This window comes from Suillus clintonianus (assembly GCF_016758775.1).
Source record: "Suillus clintonianus strain FC179 chromosome Unknown DEU56scaffold_5, whole genome shotgun sequence".
NCBI classification, from domain to species: domain Eukaryota; kingdom Fungi; phylum Basidiomycota; class Agaricomycetes; order Boletales; family Suillaceae; genus Suillus; species Suillus clintonianus.
This window is the reverse complement of record NW_024539229.1, coordinates 898,855-923,571: the sequence shown is the minus strand read 5'-3', so window position 1 is coordinate 923,571 and position 24,717 is coordinate 898,855. Positions and strand designations below refer to the sequence as shown.

At 48.0% G+C, this 24,717-nt stretch overlaps 9 protein-coding genes across 9 annotated transcripts; 5 read left to right on the top strand and 4 right to left on the bottom strand.

The window, feature by feature from the left end:
* Nucleotides 1-980: 980 nt before the first annotated feature.
* DEU56DRAFT_725922 (uncharacterized protein) lies at nt 981-1,505 on the top strand (the record flags this gene model as incomplete). Its single annotated transcript, XM_041347892.1, has 1 exon — nt 981-1,505. A coding segment is annotated over one exon (525 nt), but the record flags the coding sequence as incomplete, so codon positions are not given.
* Nucleotides 1,506-2,584: 1,079 nt separating this feature from the next.
* On the top strand, nt 2,585-3,169 carry DEU56DRAFT_726531 (uncharacterized protein; the record flags this gene model as incomplete). Its single annotated transcript, XM_041347931.1, has 1 exon — nt 2,585-3,169. One exon carries the CDS (start codon nt 2,585-2,587, stop codon nt 3,167-3,169), a length of 585 nt encoding a protein of 194 aa, XP_041214214.1.
* A 1,591-nt stretch (nt 3,170-4,760) lies between these two features.
* On the bottom strand, nt 4,761-5,023 carry DEU56DRAFT_706678 (uncharacterized protein; the record flags this gene model as incomplete). The annotated part of the gene is made up of 2 exons (XM_041347423.1): nt 4,761-4,868; nt 4,916-5,023. Coding segments are annotated over 2 exons (216 nt in total), but the record flags the coding sequence as incomplete, so codon positions are not given.
* A 67-nt stretch (nt 5,024-5,090) lies between these two features.
* Nucleotides 5,091-5,396, bottom strand: DEU56DRAFT_726124 (uncharacterized protein; the record flags this gene model as incomplete). The annotated part of the gene is made up of 1 exon (XM_041347908.1): nt 5,091-5,396. A coding segment is annotated over one exon (306 nt), but the record flags the coding sequence as incomplete, so codon positions are not given.
* A 2,243-nt stretch (nt 5,397-7,639) lies between these two features.
* DEU56DRAFT_952327 (uncharacterized protein) lies at nt 7,640-10,238 on the bottom strand. Its single transcript, XM_041359164.1, has 6 exons — nt 9,762-10,238; nt 9,009-9,605; nt 8,753-8,953; nt 8,579-8,704; nt 8,228-8,522; nt 7,640-8,141 (listed from the first exon to the last, which is right to left on the bottom strand). The coding sequence occupies exons 1-6, from the start codon at nt 10,191-10,193 to the stop codon at nt 7,852-7,854; spliced, it is 1,941 nt and encodes a 646-aa protein (XP_041214211.1). The 5' UTR covers nt 10,194-10,238; the 3' UTR covers nt 7,640-7,851.
* A 649-nt stretch (nt 10,239-10,887) lies between these two features.
* Nucleotides 10,888-14,380, top strand: DEU56DRAFT_773219 (uncharacterized protein). The gene is made up of 3 exons (XM_041351553.1): nt 10,888-10,996; nt 11,045-11,823; nt 11,875-14,380. Exons 1-3 carry the CDS (start codon nt 10,910-10,912, stop codon nt 14,228-14,230), a joined length of 3,222 nt encoding a protein of 1,073 aa, XP_041214210.1. The 5' UTR covers nt 10,888-10,909; the 3' UTR covers nt 14,231-14,380.
* Nucleotides 14,381-14,459: 79 nt separating this feature from the next.
* DEU56DRAFT_773217 (uncharacterized protein) lies at nt 14,460-17,118 on the top strand. Its single transcript, XM_041351552.1, has 7 exons — nt 14,460-14,803; nt 14,861-15,099; nt 15,161-15,418; nt 15,486-15,507; nt 15,562-15,983; nt 16,032-16,287; nt 16,343-17,118. Exons 1-7 carry the CDS (start codon nt 14,483-14,485, stop codon nt 17,003-17,005), a joined length of 2,181 nt encoding a protein of 726 aa, XP_041214209.1. The 5' UTR covers nt 14,460-14,482; the 3' UTR covers nt 17,006-17,118.
* Nucleotides 17,119-17,890: 772 nt separating this feature from the next.
* Nucleotides 17,891-20,406, bottom strand: DEU56DRAFT_970156 (MFS general substrate transporter). Its single transcript, XM_041359422.1, has 13 exons — nt 20,352-20,406; nt 19,853-20,297; nt 19,769-19,792; nt 19,691-19,715; nt 19,581-19,636; nt 19,494-19,515; nt 19,119-19,441; nt 19,006-19,069; nt 18,826-18,952; nt 18,638-18,769; nt 18,479-18,587; nt 18,243-18,430; nt 17,891-18,193 (listed from the first exon to the last, which is right to left on the bottom strand). The coding sequence occupies exons 2-13, from the start codon at nt 20,056-20,058 to the stop codon at nt 18,114-18,116; spliced, it is 1,356 nt and encodes a 451-aa protein (XP_041214208.1). The 5' UTR covers nt 20,059-20,297; nt 20,352-20,406; the 3' UTR covers nt 17,891-18,113.
* On the top strand, nt 20,407-23,000 carry DEU56DRAFT_773191 (MFS general substrate transporter). The gene is made up of 14 exons (XM_041351551.1): nt 20,407-20,465; nt 20,539-20,805; nt 20,866-21,085; nt 21,135-21,158; nt 21,211-21,235; nt 21,291-21,346; nt 21,405-21,426; nt 21,479-21,801; nt 21,852-21,915; nt 21,968-22,094; nt 22,146-22,277; nt 22,328-22,436; nt 22,490-22,677; nt 22,727-23,000. The coding sequence occupies exons 3-14, from the start codon at nt 20,874-20,876 to the stop codon at nt 22,804-22,806; spliced, it is 1,362 nt and encodes a 453-aa protein (XP_041214207.1). The 5' UTR covers nt 20,407-20,465; nt 20,539-20,805; nt 20,866-20,873; the 3' UTR covers nt 22,807-23,000.
* Nucleotides 23,001-24,717: the final 1,717 nt, after the last annotated feature.

The window sequence follows — 24,717 nt, the reverse complement described above, 5'->3', positions numbered from 1 at the left end:
CTTCACCTGGCCTGTCCCAATGACAATCGAGTCCCTGCGAGCAACTTTGTGCAAAGGGAATCCTCATCCTAGCCCTGGGCCCGACAACTTGGAAAAGTGGTTTGTGAAGTCACTCAGTGACTTTGCACTCCGTCTCGTGCTTCAGCTAATTAATTATGAAATCTGTAACTCACATTTTCCAGCTTCGGTGAAGCCAACCAACATGACCACTATCTACAAGTGTGGCCCAAAGACATCACTGGCCAACTACCGCGGGATCTGTTGCAGTAACTTCTTGCTCAACATCCCTTTCACCTGGCTGAACTCACTTCTCGTACCCTACCTTGCACGACTTTGTGTCCTTCCTGAGGGGCAGGTTGCCACACAACCGGGTGTGCAAGGATGGGACTTAACATTGTTTCTTTCCCAGTTGGAGAGTTGGTCGAATCGTCATGACACTCCATTATACCTCCTTCGCAGAGATCAGCAAAAAGGATTTGACAAATTGGAACCTCAGGGATTCTATGACACCATTACCGCCTATGGTCTTCCGCACACCATCGTCGACTTCGACTCCTCTGCACAGTCAGAAGTCCCTTACCGAGTGCATACTGCATACGGGCTGACAGAACCTTTGACCATTACTGGTGTTACGAAGCAAGGTGGCCCGATTTCCCCCCTCAAGTCAACATTAACAACCAGTCTCGGCAATCACTGGCTTCATGACCTCTTCCAGGCGCACCAAGACGGTGTCATCATATCCTCCATCCAACATATGGCTAATCGGGAACACGTCCCAGCAGATCGCTTATCACTCGCACTTGCAATGTGCGAGGCAACAGATGATTCCCTGCTTGTTGCGGGAAGCATGCAATCCCTTGAACGATCATGTTTGGTGATGGAGCACTAATTGGGATAAGTCCACAGTATTCATTCTCAATGTCCCTGATCCTCCTGTGTCTCTTGTGCTGCCCTCTGTCTTGCCTGCTAACCCAACTTCACAAATAGTATGCATGCGCTCAGTTCGCGTGATTCCTTCTCATGTGGAATTTTTGCGTGTTTCTGTTAACGATCCACAAGCACAGTTTGCAAAAATATGTGATATCATTCTCTCATTCACCTTTCCTCATCTTCATTGTCGGCTGCCACTCACCGCTTCACGTCGCATTATCTCGCAGTGTCTCGTGTCTCAAATTCGCCCCCTTCTCGCCTTTCAGCCAATCACAAGAAGTCACGCACAACAACTTGATCATATGATTGCACGTCTTGTGCATGACTACTACCGCTTCCCCTTCCAATTTCATTTGACACTCCTCTCCTTGCCCATTGACCTATTTGGCATGGGTTTTCCATCAATCTCTCGTCTAAATGACACTCTCGCACTCCAAGGCATGCTACGCAACCTTAATCACCACATCCCCGCTTTTCGTACCATGGTAGTAATCACATTGTCCGACTGGATGTGTAGCCTAAACCATTGTGTGTACCCTCTCGATGGGCCTTCTGTACACAGAAGTTTTGTGTGACAAAAACATGCTCTGCCGACAACTTGGATTATCGCGCACAACACATTGCGACACTCTGAGCTCACTATCCCAATGACGGATCAGTCCTTCCTCCTCAGCAACGTCGCCCTTCGTCACTTGTCGTGTGCCTGTCCATCTTCCTTCCCACTCTCCCCTTACCTGATTTCAATTCTTGAGACAGAAGGTTATTCGCGGCTTGGTGACCTTCTTGTTACTCAGGTTGCAGACCTTCCTTGTCTTAGCCTTCAACTTTCTCCTGCGATAATTGGTTTACTCGGCGGATGGTTGCAATCTCTCAACCCATGTACCCTGTCCAACATCTATCTTGGCATTGAGCCCAATGCCATACCTTTGCCAGACCGAGCATCGTTGATTATTCCGTGTGCTGTTCGACAGCATTATGCCGAATTAGCGCTACTTGGCGCAGTGCATATTTCCCCAAAATTGCCACATCAGCATCTGCCAGATTCCCTGATTGTGTGTGATGGATCCATGGTCCCGGCACATGTGAAGTTTGACTGCATGCATTCAGTAACGTTTGCGGTGACCACTTCGTCAGGCTCGCTCGTTGGATCTCTGGATCACTACGCTAATGGTGCCACCATTCTCCACGGTAAACTATACGGTCTTATCGTGTCTGCCTTGCTCACTCGTCTCGGAACGTCAGACTCTACAATTCACAGTGATCATTTAAATGCTCTACATGTTATCAACTCCAGTCTCGTATCCCCCCTTTTACCACACTCCTGGTCAACATTGCCTGTGCGTTCACTCTATCGCTGGTTATTTTCCATTGTATCATCCTCGCCAAATCTTCCCACTCTATCACACATAAAGGCTCATACCAACTCATCCTCTCTTCCTGCCCAAGCTAATGCGCTAGTCAATTCATATGCTCGTGACTCTCATAAACTGCTGATTCGTCCATATCCCGTGCCACCTGCCACTTTTACGCTCGATACTTTCTCCTTATATTCTTCCACTGTGAAATTTGTTGAGTCTCATATCTCCTCTTTACTTACTTACTTGCTCTCACACAGCGCTGCAGCTGATCCGACCTTAAGCCTCGAAGTACCCTCATGCTTCATCTTTATGATTCGCATGCTCCACCAGACCACCCATATGTGCGCATGCCATATGCATACTTGACGCTGGTACAACTCTACACAAGGTCACGACAACTGGACACCGCGAGTGTGTGTTTCACTCGTCTGCGAAATACCTCTCCGTGGTGTCGTTTTGGATGCGAGCGCTTGGAAACACCGCACCATTTATTCGTTGAGTGTCTTTGTTTTGCGGAAACGCGCAATAGGTCGTCGCAGGATGTGATTGATGCAACTTCCATGCTTCTTCGTGAAGCAAAAACAGCTATGACAACAACGGAATTGTATTTGCACACCGCACGACGCCTGTTCGTCGATGACACTGTGTGGCCCTTGCATGCATCTCGGTATTACCTTGGAACCGTACCTGCAATCAATGCGTCGTACCAAATTTCACATGTATTGGCAACAAAGGTTGCACAGACGTGGCATATTGCGAGCATTCGTCTAGCAGGGCAAATATGGGGAACTTATAGGCATGTCGTCAATCCATCGGTTGGAAAAGCTCAGCGCACTTTTGATTTACCTACACACCTAAAACATCTCCATCCTCGCGAATGATCTTACTTCTAATATTTCGTTTTATCATTAATGAGCTGATGAGGTACTTATTTGTGCCTGAGTTACATCAGTAGCGTAGTCAGCCAATGAAAATCATTTATCCTTTACTATCACCTGGAGTGACTTTGAATGCAGTTTCCTTATTCTCTCTCTCTCTCTCTGAGCCTTGAGCCTAGTTCAGAAACCTTTTAGGGTCTGACACTGTCTACCTTGACATAGCAGCTAGGCAGCAAGACCCAACACTTTCTGCTATCCAGCAGATTTGTTGTACCCATACCATTCCAGAATAGATTTCCATAATGCCACCCAGAGTTTTTCCAGCTCAAAAGACCCAATAGTCTGGCAAGCAATTCTGGTGTTGGAATTCTTGCAGCAAAGCTGGCAAAACATGGTGGCCAATGACAAATTTTCAAGCGTGGCTGATGCATTGCACGCTGGTCTCAAGAATTTGGGCAAGTGGAGCTGGAAAACAGATGAGACAGATGTCTACTTCATTTGCTTAGGTCTGTCTCCATCCATGATACTTTTATTAACTAACACTTATGTTGAACAGCTCTTGATCCCAACTATAAACTTGAGTATGCACGATTGCAATGGGACACTGATGCCTTTGACGAAGGCAAGAAAAAACTCAAAGCTCCAGTAAGTCACACCAAGTGATGGTCAAAATTTGTTGCTAACTCTTTGACAGTTTGATCAGTATCATGCACCTGTTGCAGTTGCCCCTCAGCCGTCACCATCTCTCATTCCAGAGTCCAGTAAACAAGCGCACAATATGGGCATTCATGGATGTGCTCCACAATTCTAGCTCGCCAATCATCCGAACAGAACATCAATCCACATCATGAGCTCACCCTATACATGACTAGCCCGTTGGAGGAGGGAGGAGATGTTGTCTGCTGGTTGTGGGTAAGCATTTTACTGTCCATTCACTAATCTGCCAAGTTGTTGATGTATTTTCTAGCACCATTCTACTATGTACCCCACCCTTTCCCGCATGGCAAGAGATTACCTTGCAATTCAAGGCTCTTTGACACCATCAGAATGGGCCTTCTCAAGCGGCAGCATGACAGACGACAGTTGACGCAACCAGCTTACACCCCAGGTCTTCGAGGCATTGCAATTGTTGAAGAGCACTTACTGTAATAAGTGCATACAGGCTGAAACTGATGCAGAAGTGCATGTTGAGGCTGATGTTAGTGTCAAGAATGGTGACCTTTATTTTAGTGACTCATAGATTACAATTCATATTGATACTAGTAGTCAGCCCTATGTTCATTGAGACGTTCAGTGTTTGAATGCAAAACCGAACGTGAACTGAATGCCCCGAACATGTTTAAACAAATCTAGTCCAATGTTCAGTAAAATCACTGAACCAAATGTGACATCCAGTTCAGTGTTCACCGATTTTGCTGGTGAACCAGACTGAACCAGACTTTTCCATCACTACAGTTTCATAGCCAAAAAGGCTTCCTCAATAGGATTGAAGTCTGGTGAATAGGGTGGCAGGTACACTAGGCGAGCACCTGGAGAGCAAAGTAAAGACTCGGAGATTAGTAAAGGCTGATTGCCAGTGAGTGGGTGAAATCTTACCACATTTTTCAACAATTAGCTGATGAATTTCTTCATCATGATTGATGAAGCAATTGTCAAGCACCACCACACTTCTTCTTCCAGAGTATGGATTCAGTTGGGGGGCCTGACAATTGGGTAAGGGTAACAACTATGGAAGAGACTGGTACTCACCACTTGCTCACGAAGAAAATCCAAGAACCTGTCTGTGTTTACAGACCTGACAAAAATATCCATTACAATGATGCCATCAATGGACAAAGCAGGTAAGATGGAGTGCCGGATACCCTGGATAAAACTTGCATGGCAGACACAGTGAGTGCCAATTAATGACTGGCCATACATTCGCTCAGCTGTAGATTGACACCTGAATGTCCTGCACATTTGCCAATTTGTTCTGAATTTTGTTGAGATACAGGCCAGGATAAGCATCAATGATAGCTGAGATGAACTGGAGGTCGTCATTATTGAGAAGTGATGGATGTCCTGTATGATGACCGAAAGGGTTGGTCACTTGACCATAAAGTTGGTGAAGGTGAATGACTTTCGATACAAGGCCAATTGAGACATGCAGTGTCTCCGCAATCACTTCCATAGTCAAGCCATCAGTTTCATACATGAGCACAATCCTATGTTTGAGGTCTTCACTGATGGCGCAACCCACTGCATGATGGAGTAGGAAGACGTGACAAATGTCTCAAGTTCACGTGCCACACATGCTCAAAAAAATTCCCATTTTCACGAATTTATGCACAGGGCTGTAGGAAATTTACAACAAGTGCACCCAGTGCACACAAGTTGTTCGGCAATCGGATGACACCGGATTTCAAAGTCCGTGCCGTTGATGCCGAACGAAACCAGCAGGTTTGTCGAAATCAGTTTGTTTACAGCTTTGAACATCTTTAATATTAATAATTAAATATTGCAAATTTGCACACTATACAGTTTCAATTTGCGCCAGTCTCATTATATCTGCACATACTATCATTCCGGGTAATCTGCAACATTTTCAGCAAATCTTTTGTAGCTCCTCAACCACTTCATGTTATCCTCCACGAATTTAGAGTGTTATAGATTCATACTACCTCTATGTGGCTCTTATTTTTGCTCATTTTTAAAATGTTGTGGTGTGGTGTCGGATGAAAGCTGAGAAAATTCAGGGTCTGACTGCTAATCTGCAAAATATGGTCACATCGTATCACACCTCGGCACAGCACCAGCATGGTCAACTTTGACTCTCCGCAGCTCTCGATCTGTTGGCTGTGCGGTGTGTGCCGTAGAGGAGATTGAATTCCTTACACTCTTCTCAGAGTCTCCCCTACTATTAGTTACCACAAGTTTGTGCATCCCCAGATCTCGTGCATCGCTCAAAACAACACTTTTCTACTACAAATCTTCAAACTAATACATGCATATGGAATGATAAATTCTTAGAACACCCTATGAGCTTTAACGGATGTGATCTAATAAGAAACAAAAGAGATAAATTTTTGGTAATGACAACAGTTTGTGTCACTCTCAATGTCACGCACGAGTGCTGGACTTTTGAAAATGGCCTGTGTGACGATACTGTGACTCTGTTACATTTGTGTGACTGCACAAGATGCGGTGTGCACAAACTTGTGGTAACTAATAGTATTCGCTGTCATGCCTCACATTTTTATACATGTCGTCAATTCTTCCTCAATAGCATCTTTAAACAACAGGATGACCTTTATCGAAATTGTGTTCTGGAATCCTGACGAGGTGATTGTTATGCTCCAGGTATAAGTTTATGAATATATTTGTAGGATCTATGGGATCTGGATGATTTATGTTCTTGCATGGTTACAAATTACCACGATTTCATCTCTCACACTGGGGAAAAAAGAGATTATGGACCGGTGAGAATGTCGCACGAACCTTATATTCCAAACAGATTATCACTGTATTTTGACCACACAACCGCGAAATGACAACATGGTACATGTTCTGATATCCTCATATCATTTCCACTGCATTTTAACATATAGTACCATACTTGAATGCATCAATTGCTTACATAAATTTAAATTTAAACCCTCCGCCCCAACAAACGGTCCTTTCTTGCCTTCGCACCACAATGTCAATGCATGATGCATAAATGGGTGTTTTAGCTACGTAGTTAGTAGCCACTAGATAGCGCAGCCATGGGGAATTCTATATTGATGTATGATATTAGCCCTCTGATGGTGCTCAAGTTCTGGTTGTATGTATACATAGAAATGCAATATCAATGGATTCTCTTTGCTATGTGTTCTCGTTGGGGCATATACTGTAGCAATCAACTCAATTCAATGGTCACGCGTCACAGTCGGTGGTGTCGGTGTCGAAATTAGGTAGTTGTCACACGTAACATCGGCTTGTGTCGAAACCATTTGACATCACAAAAAAATCAAATTTTGCTTCCGTGGCGACCCCAGATTTGCGCGTAGTACACGACTCCGGATTCGTGCTGTATCTGTGCGCCGCACCAAATGTTTTGGCTACTTACAAAATTTAGCTCTTGTCATCATGATGGCGCCAGTAACATTGTCGAAAATTTTCGGCATGTCACGGTCACATGGGGGTGTCGAATTGAGTTGATTCCTACAGTATCATCTACCTGCAACAAGTTTTGGGGTGCGTGTGTGGTACCTATAAAACGGGCCCTCGAAAATTACAATGAATGAGAATGTCCTTCAGAACATGACCAGAATATGATAAAAATATGATGATAATGTGATCGTTTTATTTACATTTTCATTTCTTCATAACCTCCTTAGAATATCACAAGCATTTGGTTCGAATCTTGAGGTTCGCACCAGATTCTTATTTCGTGTAATGTCTTTTTTCCCCAGTGTCGCAGCTGCAACACTCAAGAAATTTTCATTCTACTTGGACAGTACATCGTATATAAGTAGTATACATATGCCTGAATTTTTTTTGAAGTGAGTCGAGCAGCGCGTTGAGGTGTTTTGAACATTTTGCATATTACATGGTAGTTGCAGATTACCCGGAATGATAGTAGCTGTAATGATTCAAAAGCACCGGTACTCCCCGCCAACGCCAAAAACAATCCAAACAATATCGCATTCAAAGCATCGCACAAACTATTGACCCCAAACACCACCGCCCCCAAAAAAATCATCACTACCAAAGCAAAAACCTAACCCCCCCCTCCCCGCACCAACCCTCCTATAAAACAACAAATACGCACACCTCTCATCCCTTTCCACACCCCCAAATACATCCTCAGCCCTCAAATCCGAAACCAACTCATCATCGATCCGTATCCACCCCTCACGCGGCTTTATAGGTGGATTTGTCATGTCGATATTGGGGTGCAGGACGTCGAGGGTGTAGTGTCCGCCCGAGGCTGATTGACCGTGGTGGTAGAGCGCTGTGTAAAAGTGTGTGAGGTTACTTTTTACAAGGAAACGAGGACGAGGAGGATGTGGATATATACAAATATGGAAACGGACGCACCTCCAAACAACCGATACCTCGTCCCATTCACCTTTTTCCCCTGCACCATCACATCCGCGCCCACCTCAAGCTCAGGCGCAAACGCAACCTGTTTACCAACCTTTGCAACCCCGCCTTTATTAGCGTCGTATAAGAACCGCTTGAGGTGGAGGATGAGAATCGGAGGGAGGGAATCGATGTGGACTTGTTGGGTTGCGTCCAGGGTTGCGCCTGGGCGTGTTACGGAGGTGACTTGCACAGATTGGGGTGTGGAGATGTGGGTGAGGGCGTCTTTGATTGTGTGGATTGTGTCGCGCTGTGTCAACAATAATGTGGTTAGTGGCGGGCTTGGTATTTTGGGAAAAGACGAACTTGGATGTCTAACCGCAGACTACGCCAGTCTTCGAAGATGACAGAGTCTTTTTGATGCGGTACACGGAGAGTGGAGCGGAATTTGCCACCGAAGATACGCGTCATGGGGGAGTCGACTGTCTTGGTCTGAGGATTGGTGAGTATAGAATCGGTTTGAGGAAGGGGATAACTTACGGAGCGTGTCAGGACAGTACGGTTACGCTTGCCTACCTCAAGCCACCCCTCTTCTTGCACGTTGTTTGCTGGGGCGTTGTTGGTCTGGTGAGCTGAAGCCTGGTTGGGGTTGGTGAGTGATGAGGAGAGCGTTAGGAGCTCTTCTTCGAGCGTGTCGAGGTAGAATCCAAGGAATTCTTCTGCGTCTTCTTGATGCCCACCCTGTCAATACAAGTCAGTATTGAAATCGCTAAAAGAAACAGGAAAGTCCACTCACGCGCATATGATCAAACCTCTTCTTCTCCTTCAAAGCATCATGTACATATGTCGGCATAAACGAATCCATAATATCATCATCCACTTCTTCATGCACAAGACCATTGGCTCCATAACGCTCTACGCCCTTTCCCTTTCCCTTGCCCTCAACAGGTGCCCTCTCCTTTGGCGCAAACTCCTTCACAAACCGAATGGTAGCATCAACAAGCGGTGTCTTGGACTCCTCCGCAGGCTCAAGGAACCGCCCGAGATCCGTAAAGAACCGCCAGAATGGAGGACAGTACACGAGCACCTGGAGCACCGCATTGGCGAAGCACAAGTTGCCAGAGTTGACGAGGCCGCGTGGCCTGATGCGCATGGCTGCTGCGGATGATCCGCCGGAGTTGAGCAGGGTCAGAAGCTCAGACTTTTTAGGGTGGGATGAGGTTTTTGGGGTGGTGGCGATGGGTGGAGGGGAGGCGGGGATGGAGAAGCCTACCACGGAGGATGCGGGGAGGTTGGATGGGCCAGGTTTGCGGAGGAGAGAGGCCCATGACACTGCAGGCCTTGGGACGGGTGCAGGTGTGGGGGAAGACGTGGATGCTTCTGCATTGGATGGCTTGGGTGCAGCAGTAGGTTCTGCATCAGATGGGGAGGGCGCAGCGGTGGGCGTAGAAGGTTCTGCATCGGATGGCTGGGCCGCAGAAGGTTCTGTATCACATAAGGTGGACGTAGAAGGTTCTGCATCAGATTCGGATGGCTTGGGCGCTTCTACAGCCTCATCGAATGATAATTCAGGCTCTGCAGTCGGCTCGTGTTGAGTAAATAGTTCGGCAGCCGATGGCGAGGCCTCCACCGAAGGCTTCTCTTCAGGTTGTTCGGGGGCCTTTGCGAGGGAAAATGATGTATTAGTGGAAACCGGTGAGCCGGGAACAGGTGTGTCAAATGCTGTAGAAAGGGCAGGAGTAGTATTTGATTCTGTGCCATCTAGGAGCTCTGAAGGGGTGGGCACTGAGACATCTGAGGGTAAAACGACGGATACTGGTGTGGGAGATGGAGGGGGCGTTGGGATGTCGAGGGCATATTGGATGACATCGGGAGGAGGACGAGCATGAGGAGAGATGATGATACCGGGAGCAGTAGAAGGATCTGAGGGACGTTTTGACCAAATAACCCAACCACCTAGTTTGGGATCTGTGCTGGGCATGGGTGATGGAGGAGGGGAAGTTGGAGGAGTGGTAGGATTGGGCGTCTCCTCGGATGCAATGGGTTCTATATTTTGATTTCCGATCTGATCGCCGCTGGATTGGACGAGTGAGAGAGATGGAAGAGTTGACAATTGTTTTGGTAGGGGAGAAAGCGGTTGCTGGCCGTGTTGTTGCCAAGATGGGCTTGAGTGCATTCCGTAACTAGGAGAATACGGAGCAGAGCGTGGAACATAAGGAGTAGGAACAGGTTGAGGGTAATTGTAGTGAGGATGAAAAGGTCGGTGAACTTGATGAGCGTGTCCATTCATTGGATGAGGATATTGCTGGTATTGACCAGGAAAAGGTGCAGGACTATGAGCGAATGGGTAAGCATGGCCAGGAGGAGCATGATGATAATAGTTCGAAGGACCAGGAGGACCAGTGTGGGCTGTCATACGATCACTCATGCGAGCAATGAAATTTTAGCAAGTACTTGGTGCGTCTGCTACTGTCCTTCCGAGATGAGTGCTTTTCAATATAAAATTAACTGAGCTCAACGCACCTGACAGCGATGAGATGACCTGTGCTCGTGAAACCTGTTACCTAGTCCAGACCATTCGCGGTCAAGGGTCTCAAAATCTCATTCGTGTTGTTCTTTGTTTGGATCTATCCTGAAATAGAAGACATTTGCAAATCGTCCGTGGACCCGCCGAGACTGGATATCGACTCCGAGACGATGAACATCGAGCAGAACGAGCTCAACGACGAGCACCCGCTCGTCCTCGAACTCTCCAGTCTCAGACAAACAGCTGCTCGCTTTCAGGTACTTTTCGTTTTATACACCTCTGCACTGACCATTCATATTCATTAGCATGAAGCACACCAAGCTGCACTCAAACTCCAGCGTTACACTCTAGCAGCAGCACAAACAAACGCCCGCTTACATCTCCTCGAATCACAACATTCCTTGCTCGCTTCTGAGCTAGCTACCCTCCGTGCTCACTCTCTCCCCCCGCCCAACTCTCAATCAGATATTCACGTCGTCCAAGAGCTCACTCTCGCACTAAGACGCTCTTCCGAGAAACTCGATCTCACAGAACATGCATTGGCAGAGAGGGCGGCTGAACTCGTAAACATCCTCAACGAAGCTCACAGAGCACGACACGACGCAGAAGGCGCGTACAAACTCGCCGCAAGTGCACGTGCACGCGAAGAGGAAGGTAAAGTCCGCGAGCGTGGATTGGCAACGCGTCTCCAAGCTGCAGAGGAAGAGCGCAGACTTATAGAGCTCGTGGTGCACGAGTATGCTGATCTCGTGCGCAGTTTGGATGGCAGGAAGAGCTCGCTTGGTAATGGGAGTGCAGTACTGCAAAACGCATCTGCGTCTGCGTCTTCTCTCACCCTTGTCGAAGGGCTCCACGAGGGCAAAACAAACTTGCATCGTCTCATGACCGAATTTGCTTTCGAGAACGAGAAAAGCGAAACGACCATTACCCAGCTACGCAATGATATTGCGACTTTGGAAAGCATCCTCGATGCAGAGCGCAAAACCGCCGCTCAGGACCGTGCTCAACTCGCGAAAGCACAGTTAGATCTAGAAATACTAAAGCTAGATGATACCACTGCAGCCAAGATGGTCTCGCGATACATGTACGTGCCTCATACACACGTGATTTTTTGTCAATCTCGAGCAATATACAGGAAATTCTCGCAATCACAGACTAATGCCCTTCAATCCACTCTTACGACTCTACAAACACGACATACATCCACCCAGCATACTCTCCAATCCACAATCAACGATACCGAAGCACGGATGCACGCTCACATGACTGAGAACGCACGTCTTCGCGACGCTTTGGAAGAGCTCGGCGAAGAAGTCACCAGGGAGGCATATGGGCGGCGGAGGGAGGTCGCACTGCGTCTTGCACTCCTCGCACGGGAAGAAGCGCTTGGCGAAGCATTACGAAGATGGGTTCGAAGGGCCCAGGAAGGAATTCACCGCTGCACAGATGCAGATAGTCAGATGTATGCGACTTTAGAGCGGGTAGTGAAAGATGCAGAGAGTCTTTTGATGGCGCTGGATGCGGAAGTGGTTTTGGAAGATGGAAGTAAGGTCCCTGGTGTACTGGGGAGGCTGGTTCTTGCTAAGGACGCTGTGATGAGGATGAGCGAAGAGATTGGGGTGGAGGTAGGGAGAAGGGTCGCTGCTGAGCGGAGGCTTTCTCTAGGCATGGGATCTCTTGACGAAACTGCCCACGAACAGACCGTTTCAGTCGAAGGAACTCCCGTTGATGTTACAGAACGTCCGACCCATACAAAGGACGCGAATACTGATATCCCGCATACACAGGATGAAATACCAGCTTGTTCACAAGTGCCTACATCTCCTCCAAGTCTCCCGGCAGGGGGAAACAAAGACACCGAGGGTACGCCCTCACCCATCATACGGGACATCACGCCTGGTACTTCCCAGCTGCTTCGCGAATTACCTATTGAACTAAGTCAGTCACCCGCTGTCTCAATCCTCGATCTGACGCAGACCCCGGCTGGGGAAGCGGCGTGTATTTTGCCTCCGTCTGCCGAGCCATGTACACCTTTGGCTTCCGCGAATGAACTGACTATGGAGCATGACACCGAAGGAATTTCGGATACTCAAGAGACTCGATCACTCGTTCAAACACCTACGCCTCCTCCAAGTCTTCCAGCAGAGGTCCAAAGGGACACTGAAGGTGCACCTTCAACCGTCATACCCAACATCATGTCTGGTACTTCGCAGATGCTTTTCGATTTACCCATTGGGCCGACTGGGGAGGCGGTCTGCACTTTGCCGTCGTCTGCTGAGCTGCGGACGCCTTTGGCTTCTGCGAATCAGCTGACTATAGAGCACGACGCCGATGAAATTTCGGATACCAAGGACACTACATCACCCCTTCCCCTAACAACTCCTGCAAAACAGAAAGAAAATCCCACTAACCAATTCCTGGAAAGAAACGAGGATTCCGGTATCTTCTTTTCACCAGCTGCTGCAACTCCAGAAATTAAAGCTAATGAACCGAACAATTTAATCGCCACTACCATTCCGTTATCACAACCCCCCTCCATCCCAAACGAACTCTCGTCCTTACTTTCCTCCCTCAACAAAGTCAACTGCCGCTACGACGCCCTCCAATACGCATTTCGCGACTGCTCTCTCGCGCTCAAAGACCTCAAACGCGTGCTCCCTCCCGTCACCATCACTTCATCGTCCCCACCAATACCAACACCATCCCCCCAATCCCTCCTGCGCACCGCCCTAGACCGCATATCCGACTACACCGAAGACGCCCGCGTCGAGCTCGAAATCCGCATCACAGACGAAGCACTCGCTATTCGCGGCTTCGAAACCCTACTCACCGTCCCTGGTGCGCTCTGTCTTTCGTCCGATTTGGATTCAAACCTTGAAGAAATGCGGGCGTTTGTTGAGGGGACGGATGAGGGTGTGAGGAGGGCTAAAGAGAGGCTCGAGGGGAAATTGGGGGATGTACAGCATGATGTGGCTGTTGTCAAGCGGGCTGTACATGAGCTTCAGGTTCAGGTTGACGAGGAGGTGGAGGAGAAGAAGGAAGGAGATAAGGATACAGAGCACAAAAGCTGGTCTGCATGGACATCAAGCCTGCTCCCTCGTTCATCCACCCCTACACCCACCCAAACACCTACATTCGGTTCGGTGATGACTTCTCCGCGATTAAACCGTGCCCCCTCGGAGAAGCAACTATTTTCGCTTGGGGAGCTGGAGTTGAAGATTCCTATGCCGTTGCCTGCATCTGTGTCTCCGCCTCAACCTGGGTATGGGGGCCTTGGCCTTGGGGCAGGAGTTACGCCGGGATTGGGACGTCAACGGACGATGTCGATGATGTATTCACTGGGAATTGGGTCTAGGGCTTCCACTTCGGTGTCGTCGTTGGTGATGCCTGGGATGTCACCTGTAAAGAGTGGGGGAAGTAGGGGTAGGTTTGTTACGACCCCGCTCGCTGGTCAGACTCACGGTGATCGTGATGAAAGTGATGTCGAGTGATGGGTATTGTCACTTGTGGGCGTGGTTTGGTGCTATGCTTGGTTTAGTGCTTTGTATGATGCATGGCTATGTCGGGACTATTATTGCATACCTCCTACTTACTATGAATTGGAAAATGGATACGTCGATCGCGAGCGTTTTCAACATCGGAGCCGCACACGGACTTGACTCGATCACGTGAAATCAAAACGTTGCATGGAGCAAGTCAGAGTCAGCGTAATCTTTGCATCCTTCCCATACACTGATACAGTAATGTCTACAGCAAACGCTACCCAGCCTCAAACTTCTCCATCAGCCAGACGCGGCGGCAAACGAGGTGGACACAGAGGACAAGGCGGCCATCGCGGAGGTGGTGGTAAATCCCGAGGCCGCAAGAATTCAAGTGCAACTGCACCAATCAATCCCGTTCCTACTGCGCCTGCTTCTGAAGCCACAGACGAAGCAGTGGTATGCTGGATCTGCGCAGAGCCCGTTAAATACTACGCAGTATCAGCGTGCAACCACCGGACGTGTCATGTCTGTGCTCTACGCTTGAGAGCGCTTTATAAGAAGCTGGATTGTACATTCTGCAAGGTGCGCTGTACTTCCACTAGTCCCACCTACGAATTTTAACGCTGGGGCGTTTTCTAGGATCCTCAAACGACGGTAATATTCACGACTTCCCCCGATGCGCTTTTTTCTTCATACACCCCCGACATGATCCCGCATAAAGACTCTAAGTCAATGATTTACTTCGAGACAACCGATATGATGGAAGAGACTCTTATTCTTCTACGCTTTAATTGCCCTGATTCGCAGTGCGATTATACTGCGACTGGATGGGGCGATCTTAAATTGCACGTTCGGGGTACGCACGAGAAGATGATGTGGTACGTGCATAACATCAAATAATACTATTTAATACACTGAAACTGAGTGTGTACCTGCAAGTGATCTTTGTATTCGTTTCAAGAAGGTTTTCAGTCATGAGCACGCGTTGTACTTCCCCAACGTCCTGCCTTTACACTTGCCCTCTATGTTGCATCGGTCTCATAAACAAGTGACGAAAGAGCCGATAGAAGGCGGCGTACATCCATTATGCGGGTTCTGCAAGGAATGTTTTTTCAGTGATGATGAGTTGTATGTTCATATGCGCGAACGACATGAGGAGTGCTTCATTTGCAAACGGAATGAAGTACGAGATCAATAGTGAGTCTTTATATGTCGTTCGTTCGTTAATGATTTGTGCTGATGCGCTGTCGTTTGTTTTGTCTAGCTTTCAAAACTATGAGGCTCTCGTACGATCTTTTTGATTGCATTGACATTGATGGTCGTAGTGATTCCCTCGTCAGGAGCAACATTTCAATCACGCACATTTTGCGTGTTCAAAACCTGTTTGTCAGGCTCAAAAATTCGTGGTGTTTGGATCTGCAATAGACCTCAAGGCGCATCAGGTTGAAGTACATGGTGCGGAAATGACATCGCGGGATAAGAAGAATACTCAGCGGGTTGAGGCGGAGTTTGAGTTTGGGGATGCTGGTGGTGGGCGTAGGGGGAGACGTGACAGGGACCGAGAACGAGAACGAGAACATGAGCCAGTGCCTGCGGTGCAGCCTAGGGCGGGGGCAAGGCGCAGGGAAGGGTTTGGTGCCCATCTGACTACCAGCTCTCCTGCTCCTAATGGAGCACAAACACCGCAGTCGTCTGGACCTAGCCGGCGACCATCGCCATCCCCACAGCGAAACGGGGAGGACGTCGACCCTGTTGTTGCTCAGTAAGAATATTGTTGGGAACTTTGAAATTCAATCTCACTCTGTTTTAGGCGCCATGCGGCGTTCATTTCACGGTTGCAATCTGTCGCGCCAAACCCCAGCACCGCAGTGCTCGCTGCTAAAGCTGCTGTCCGAGGATTCCGACTCAACGAATCTACCGCTCGTGATCTTATCTCAACGATATGGAACGTTCTTGACAGAAATTTAGATGATACCGCGGGTATCGTCAATGCTATCGTCGACTTATTTGACGAGGAAGAGAAGAAGTCCAATCTGCTCTCCTCTTGGAATGGATTCAAAATTGAGGTATTTTGCTGACCCTTATATTTATGCCGCGATGAAACTGATAGCAAGATCCCAGCAACGTCAGCAGTTTCCTGATCTCGTACCTCAGGAAGTGGGATCGGGCTATGCCGGTATCACATCCGGCCGTGTCCTGAACGCGAAGCATGCTACTGCCACACGGTCTTCTTCGCAATCTTCGAGACAGGTGTGGGATCGCGTTGCACAGGCGGCTGGATCTTCGTCATCCCGCGTTGGTTCTGCTCCTACTCCAACACCACGACCACCAGATAGTTTCCCGGCTCTGGCAGTTCCTCCTCAGCCTCAGCCTGCATTCCGCCAACAACAACGGAACACCCCGTGGGCATCCGGATCTGGATCTTCTGGCACAGGCTCCCGAGCACCGACATCGATACCGACACCTGTAGTACAGAAACGCGTTGCTACGAAGAAAGGTCCGCCACCGCCGTCGCTCACATCTTCTGCTTTCCCAGTGTTGCCTTCGTCTGGTAACTCTCGGATGAAACCTCCTCCTGTCAGTGGGAATCAGTCCCTACGAAATATTCTTGGTGAGACCGCTCCGACTGTTGCTGCTTGGAAAAGTAGTGGCACGGGAAGCGGGGGCGGTACCCCGACACCGGATGAACAGAGTATTGCTGAAGAGACGGCTGGTGGAAAGGGGAAGAAGGGCAAGGGAAAGCAGAAGCAGACCTTGTTCACTCTTGGTTCTTTCCCGACATAAGCAGAGGTGTCGTTGTACCTCCCTATCGCATTCATTCTAGCTGAGAGAGTACAATATAGACATACATCTATTTGCAGTTTGCTAATATTGAAATATTGAAAACTTGGTTGCAATCTCAAATCTTGTTTGTACTCGCACTCGCGGGAGCAATGAAGCCAGAATTCTTCTACATGGCCGGTGCTGACATACTATTCGTCGCCTGGACTATGTGCCAGCAACCTGTATTTCATGTGACCATGCCAGTCTGTAATTATAACTGTCCATTTCTCCTAAAGAATGGGAAGTGGGACCAATTGGCTTCGAGTTATGCCGCACTGGTGCGTCATAGCCTCAAAAACTCCGTGCTTCACTGAATTATGATTAGTCTAGCGAATCCAACTACCATCACTTCTTCAGAGTTTGTCAAACTCGTCATCGTTTAAGTATTGCAAAACGGCATAAAGACAGGCCGGTAGGTTTCGGCCAAATGCGAGAGAATGACCAAAAGGTAAAAAGTCTGTTCCCCAGCGATATCGTCACAGCGACTGATTCGTCGACTGCTGTCATAGAATTTGGGCTTCCCGCGATGACGGCGGAACGTACGAAAATCTGGTACCTTCAATTGCCTACGATTTGAATTGCCAGACGTTAGCAATACGGTTTAAAGTATACATGACTGGACCCTCATCTGATAATCTGCAGGCGAATCCGAGGACTCCGAAGTTGTTAGTATCCTTGAATACAGGTTGATCGATACCGGACCTTATGGGTATTTGAAAAACCATAGTCATTGAAATTTCCATGCCATCCCACATCTCATCTCTTGCTCGTATGCTTTTCTTGTCTCGGTAGGTCTCGGAGTCCAGTGTTATGGGCCATGCCCTATCCTGCGTCATATAGTAGTTTGTAATGTCTTTGCAACTGTGACTCACAAGGGGGCTGTGCTGCCAGATACTATGTAGTTACACGCAGGATAAACTGAATAGCTCTACTCCCAGCCTCAAACGGATTCTATTACTCCAAGTGTGACACAACGCTGCATAAATCACATCGAAACTTTCTTTCTGCAACGGGAGTGTCGTTCTAGAAAAACAGCGAGGCAACGATTCGTTCCATTGAATGTGGTAATTCAACACTTGCCCCATAGGTGTCCGAGATGGATGCATCGCGCCAGAAGTAGCAATCCAGCAGCACACATAATTACGCCACCTGTACAAGATCAACGTTCACCCAAAGATTGCGCATCGTATAAACGTGCCTGCATAGTAACCCGCGTCAACGAACCCTCCTGACGCAGTACTGATGGCACCTGATATCGGAGGACCTGCAATGGCTCCAAGGGCAGCGATGGACATGAACATCCCCACTCGGCGCCCCGCATCTTCTATATTTCCCATTGCTACGACAGCAACAGAGAAGAGAGCTACAAATCCTCCTGTGGAGAATCTGGATTGGGTGAGTTGGCAGATACTTACGAACAAGTGCTACACATACCCATACACGGCGGCTATTCCGATAAGCTGGGATTCATTTTTAGCAAATGGCCAGGCGAAAGTCATAATTCCTGCGATAGCAGTAAAAGCTGCCATGGTGTTGAGCGCGCCTTTCAAATATCAACTGATGTTCCCATAATCCACAGCTATCGAGACCTACCAATTTTATCTGCCAGAAGTCCAGATGACACACGTCCAAATGTAGATGCTGCATTCGCGATCGCGATTATATAGAATGCAAAGCCTTTGGAGACGCCAATTGTTACGGCGCTCACAGAGATATATGTTAACTCTGGTGAATCAATTTAGGATATCAGGAAGCCACAGTAATAACCGCCACGATAATACCTGTGTAAAGTCCTAAAAATGACAGTATTCCTGCAAAGCAAAAGATGGTGTACGCTGTGTTGCGGAATACGTTGAGGTTAAACAGTCCCCCACGAACATTGACGGGTGGAAGCCGTCGTTTAAGTAACTTGGGGGACATGCCATCAGAGAAAGAGGCATCTACAGGTGCTCATGACATACTAGGTTAGCCAACCCCAGTGTAGTAAGCAGAATAAATCCAAATACACGCATCGTCCATTTAAATCTGAAACTATATTAGGGAGCATGAATTATCGATGATTGGTCGACCGAACCCGATCAATGGAATCAATTTCTGTGCTGCTGCAGGAAACACGGTACTGCCGATCGAAGCCCCAATGGCGGCAAGCGACATGGCGAGGCCACGTTTCCTGTTGAACCAATGCGAGACGACAACAAGTGCTGGACCAACCATGATACCACAGCACAGTCCCATACCGAGCCCTTGTACAAGAAAGAAATGCCAATATTGAGTGCATTCCGCTGTTATGAAGGTGCATGCAACGATAACACAGCTAGCGGAGAAGCACGGTATCTTGAAGTATCCTAGGTCAAACATCCGTCCCGTCACAAGCGCTGGAAGGTACACGAGCGCGTACTGAGAGGCAAAGTGAGCTACACATGTATACTGGACCGAGACAAAGACATACCTGCGCAGAACCGATCCATGCTCTGGAGAGTGAAAATGGTGCGATGGATCAGTTACAAGATCGCATAAAACAGACCTAGCACCTTACATATAGGAAGGAGAAGTGTCCCGTAGCAAGTTTTCCTCGTAATACGCTTGGAAAACCTGAAAGGAGGAAATTTGCAGGAACTGCGAATATTAGCGGCAAATCTTACTTACCCCCCATGCATTAGCCATACCGAACCTGGTGATAATTTGAGCTACTGATCTGGGAACGAAGAAACGGAGAAAGCTCACGAAGAAAATAAAACCAAGTTAACACTGTAATCTGAAAACGTCAGTGACAATTTTACAGAATTAATCGTGTAGCCCAGTACTCACGCAACAACGACCAGCCACGCAGTTAATCCCCCATCTGGTGCTCCAGCAAGGTGTGTTACAGTGACAGGCTCCTGAGAAGCCTTTTCATCCAGTGATTCCTGATCATCTGGAAGAGTTGCTCTCGGTGTCCACTCCTCAAAAGGCAGGGCTGGAGACGCAAATTCGGTGCTCGGGAAAGCCTTGAGGCTTGGGGGATTCTCGAACATAGTAGTTCTTAAGACACAGAAGTCAAAATTGAACAAAGAGTGGGGGGAAAGGAAAGACTGTACTGGTATGTTCAAACCATTCTTGGAACATTATGTAGTACGAATCTAAGGACATTATTGTTCGGGATTCCATTTCTCGTCCGCGAACTATTTGCAAAATTGAGGGCCATTGGCACAGCGCCCGACCACCGAAAGTCATGGGAAGTGCCAGCGATACCGATGTTGATGATTCACCATCCCTAGATTCCAAACTGCATCAGTATCATGATGGAATGATGGAGTACTAGTAGTACCGGTGTGACGACGGTAAGATGCAAACACAAGCATTACATAAAAATAGCAAGCTTCTCAGTTGACCAACGGTCCGACTCCAAACAACATGCGCACGGGCGCTTACATCTGAAAAGGTGAAACTTGTTTAACTGTCGACTTGATTTTTCACTACGAGACTGATCAGTTGAATTTCTGCACTATTAATAGGTTTGCTTCGCAGTTTCATTGGCAAATCATTAATACAATGCTTAAAGTGGGCCGTCTGCCTGTGATCCGGTTCGATTCCTCACCCAGCAAGTTCAACCATGTTTTCGTTCTTGCATTCGTGGCATCGTCAACTGACCTTTACGAACGGAGCAAAGACCTTCTTGTGCGGCCCTCAATGTTTTGCAAATGGCTATGCAAGGAGCCATATGCCCCGGAGTCTTCGATGCTATATCTACACAACGTCGACAGCATGATTTGAACAGTCCAGTACAGTTGCTCTTCTCCCTTCTCTCTGTCGACTCTGACCTCTTCTCTCCGCATTGGCAGGAGGAGCCATGTCCGAGAAGTCACTACTAAGTGTAGAGGCCTTGCACGGCATTCAAGTCGACTCTGCGTCTGAAAGCAGACATCGCTTGTCATGCGATGGATGGAAGACAAGGGCGGCTGTTGACCAGGAAATACCGAATGAACGAGGTTCTCAAAAATTTGTAACACATCCTGGTGGGGCGCCAGATGGAGGACTAAGGGCGTGGCTTATGGTTTTTGCGCGAGTACACGTTAAATTCGTGCAAATAGTCACTGACGTCGGATCACAGTGTTGCATTGGTTGTATTCTCCACGTAAGGTGTTCTCAAATTATACCCCTAATTTGACTCAAGCAGGTTCCACCAGGTTTGGTTATGTAAATTCATGGGGTGTAAGTGAGGTTTGTCAACACATACTTGCATTTTCTACAAATTTCCACCTTTCAGGTCTTCCAAGCCTATTACGAGGAAGATCTTCTACGTCACACTTCCCCTTCAACTATGTGAGGTGATAAGTTTGTTCGATGCAACCTTGTATAACTGATGTCTTGCACTTTTTAGAGCATGGATCGGTTCTACGCAGGCATGTTCAATTCTCGTTGTAGCAAACCTGCGAAGCTCACTTGTCCAAATAGTACGCGCTCTCGTACCTTCCATCGCTTGCGACAGGGCGACTGTTTGACCTGGGTTATTTCAAAATACCGTTCTTCGCCGCTAGCTGCGTCCTCGTTACGGGCACTTTCCTAACCGCTGAATGCACTCAATTCTGGCAATTCTTCCTGACACAGGGTGTCGGGGTGGGAATAGGCTGTGGTATGATGTTTAGCCCGGCAATCGTCATCGTGTCACAGTGGTTCTCCAAGAGACGTGGCCTTGCTTTATCGCTCACCGCCGTCGGGGCTGCGCTCGGCAGCATCGTGTTTCCTGTAGCGGCACAAAATCTGATTCCATTGATTGGGTTCGCTCGACCAATCGTGGGGCAATTCATATAGGCTCATGCGATCTCAGGTTTAGATGGACAGTCCGTGTATTTGGATTCATTCTGATGTCAACTCTGGGGACGGCCAACATAGTATGTCGTCAACACCTGCGGAGAACTCTATGACCGATGTATTTCCCTCCAGTTACTGAAGCGACGGCTTCCGCCCGTCAACGTTCGTGGGGGACTCTTTAATCTCAAAGCATTCCGCAACAGAGCATATACCATGTATTGCATCTCAGGAGTCACGATCCTTTTAGGTTTCTATACAGGTACGACAATTGTGCTCATGATTGTGGCTCCTGATATTTTGGTTTGATCAGAGCTGAGCTATATCTCTGTGAGCGCCGTAGAAATTGGCGTCCCAAAAAACTTTGCGTTCTATATAATTGCAATCGCCAATGCAGCATCTGCGTTTGGACGTGTGTTATCCGGATTGATGGCAGATAGAATTGGTAGGTCTCGACAGTTGTGGACCACGGTAATACCGGTTGATATTTGACAGGCGCACTCAGCACCATGGCAGCTTTTACTGCTGTGACGGGAATTGCAACAATAGCTTGGCCATTTGCTCAAAATGAATCCCAGCTCATTGTAATAGCCACCATTTACGGGTACGCGTTGCAGCTATTCAGTTATACAAACTAGGTGATCGACTCACATCCAGATTCTCAATCGGAGCGTATGTATCTCTGTACTCTGTACCTGCCGTTGCGATGGGGAAAATGGAAGATGCCGGGCGTCGAGTGGGAATGTTCATGTCACTCATTGGTTTTGGAGGCATTGCAGGTCCTCCAATATCAGGCGCCATCAGTACCGCGACAGGAGGGTTTGTTTCTGCCGGTTACTATGCAGGTAGGTTAATGGCACGCACGATCTTTGAGTGGACACTGACCTTGCCTAGGTGGCATCATTATATTTGGTGTTCTATTGCTACTCGTGGCGCGGTACCTCCATCTCGGACGCCTGTGGGGCAAGTTTTGAATAGCCGTTCAGTGAGGGCTCTAGAACGGCACAGAAGGAGTGGATGCGGCATGATTCATGCATGGTGCCGAGTACCATCAATACTCTGCCACGTTCACAACGAACTCGTAATTTGTTTGGTACATTGAAGGTGGGGCTAGAACCTTGGTCTTTCTTGTGAAAGACAGCCCTTGTTTAACTTGACATTTTGCCCGTCTTCGTTGGACGAAAGGGAGACGAGAGTTGTGAATTGCCCGGCACTTCGCGTTCCTTTCGATACGACCTTCTTGACAGGGACAACCGACTTGGCTGGGTTGTCCATGCAGACTTCGGACGTGGCAAGCACCTAGAGGCTACGACAGCTAGCTTGTCAACGGCTTTGTTGTCATGAGATCATCATCGAGGGACAACAGTTGCTCACCGAGCACTCGAACATGAGCGATGCGATGCCTTCAGAACATCATGCAGGTAATACTCAATCGAAGGAATTTGTACACAAGGAAGGCCAAGGGTAACCCAATGGTCGACGTGCTGATCATTAACTTGCCAACGCATCCGACCAGCTCCTTTGAAATAGTATTCGACAGGTGTGTCGTCAGTCACACCGCGATTGTACTGGCATGCTCGAACCATTCTGCCGACTTTATATATACGTTACAGACCATCAGACTAATATCCCACTTCTTGTTTCCAAGCTATTTGCAAAACAGAGGGCCGCTAGGATTCCATTCAATAAGGCTGCCGAGTTACTCCGGGAAGCGCCAGCGACATCTGCATCAAGGTTCATCTACTATCCTGGCTCGAGGCTACGAACTGCCAGTGTGAGGGATGACGGACCCGCGGCCCACGGTATACCCGTGCTATACTAACATCGACGGTAATAGTGTCTATCGAATAAGTAACAGAACGCTTACTAAGTAATAGAATTTGCTGGCTTAAGCTTCAACTTTTCGACACCCGTGACGCAACATCAGTTACTGGCTATCTGACTAGTGTGCACTTCAAGGTCGTGGGCGTTTGTCTGTGGGGTTTCTGAAAAGGTGAGCTTGCTGGCACATTTTTCACTACGAGACTAATCAGTCAAAGCTGATCTAGTCTTTCTGCTCTGACTTTCTTGATCTACCCAGGAGCAAAAAGCAGCGTTCCCGGGCCTGTCTGTGATCTGGTTCAATTCCTCACCCTGGCCAGCGAAGGCCAGCGAGTGCAATGTCATATTTCTGGTCCTTATATGCGTGGCGTTATCCAGTGGCGGCGGTTTACAAATGGAACACAGTATTTTCCAGCCCTCACGTTTTTGCAAATAGCTACGGGAAGGAACCATATGCTCCGCTGAGTACTATATGTACGCAGTAACGTCGGCAGCATGATTTTCACATACCAGTACAGTTGCTCTCTTCCCTTGGCTCTTCGTTGGTTCTGATCTCTCCTCTCTGCATTGGCAGGAGAAGGAAGCTATGTCCGAGAAGTCACTGAGTATAGAGACCTTTCAGGGCACTCAAATTGACACTGCGTCTTACAATGGGCAGAAAACAAGAGTGACCGTTGAACAGGAAATACCGAATGAACGAGGTTCTCAGAAGCTTGCAACACATCCGGGTGAAGCACCAGATGGAGGATCAATGGCATGGCTTATCGTTTTGGGGCGAGTACATCTTCGTACATTGAAATAGTCACTGACGTCTTCGGATTGGCAATTTTTAGTGCCACATTGCTTATGTTCTCTACGTAAGGTGTTCCTAATTTATTCCCCTGGCTTGACTCAAGAAGGTTCCACCAGCATTGGTTTTGTAAATTCATGGGGTGTAAGTAAGGTTTTTCACTACACACCTGCATTTTCTACAAAATTCTACCTCTTAGGTCTTCCAAGAGTATTACGAGGAAGATCTTCATCAGGAAAAAACAAATATTGGTGTAGTTCCAGTGACAACTACA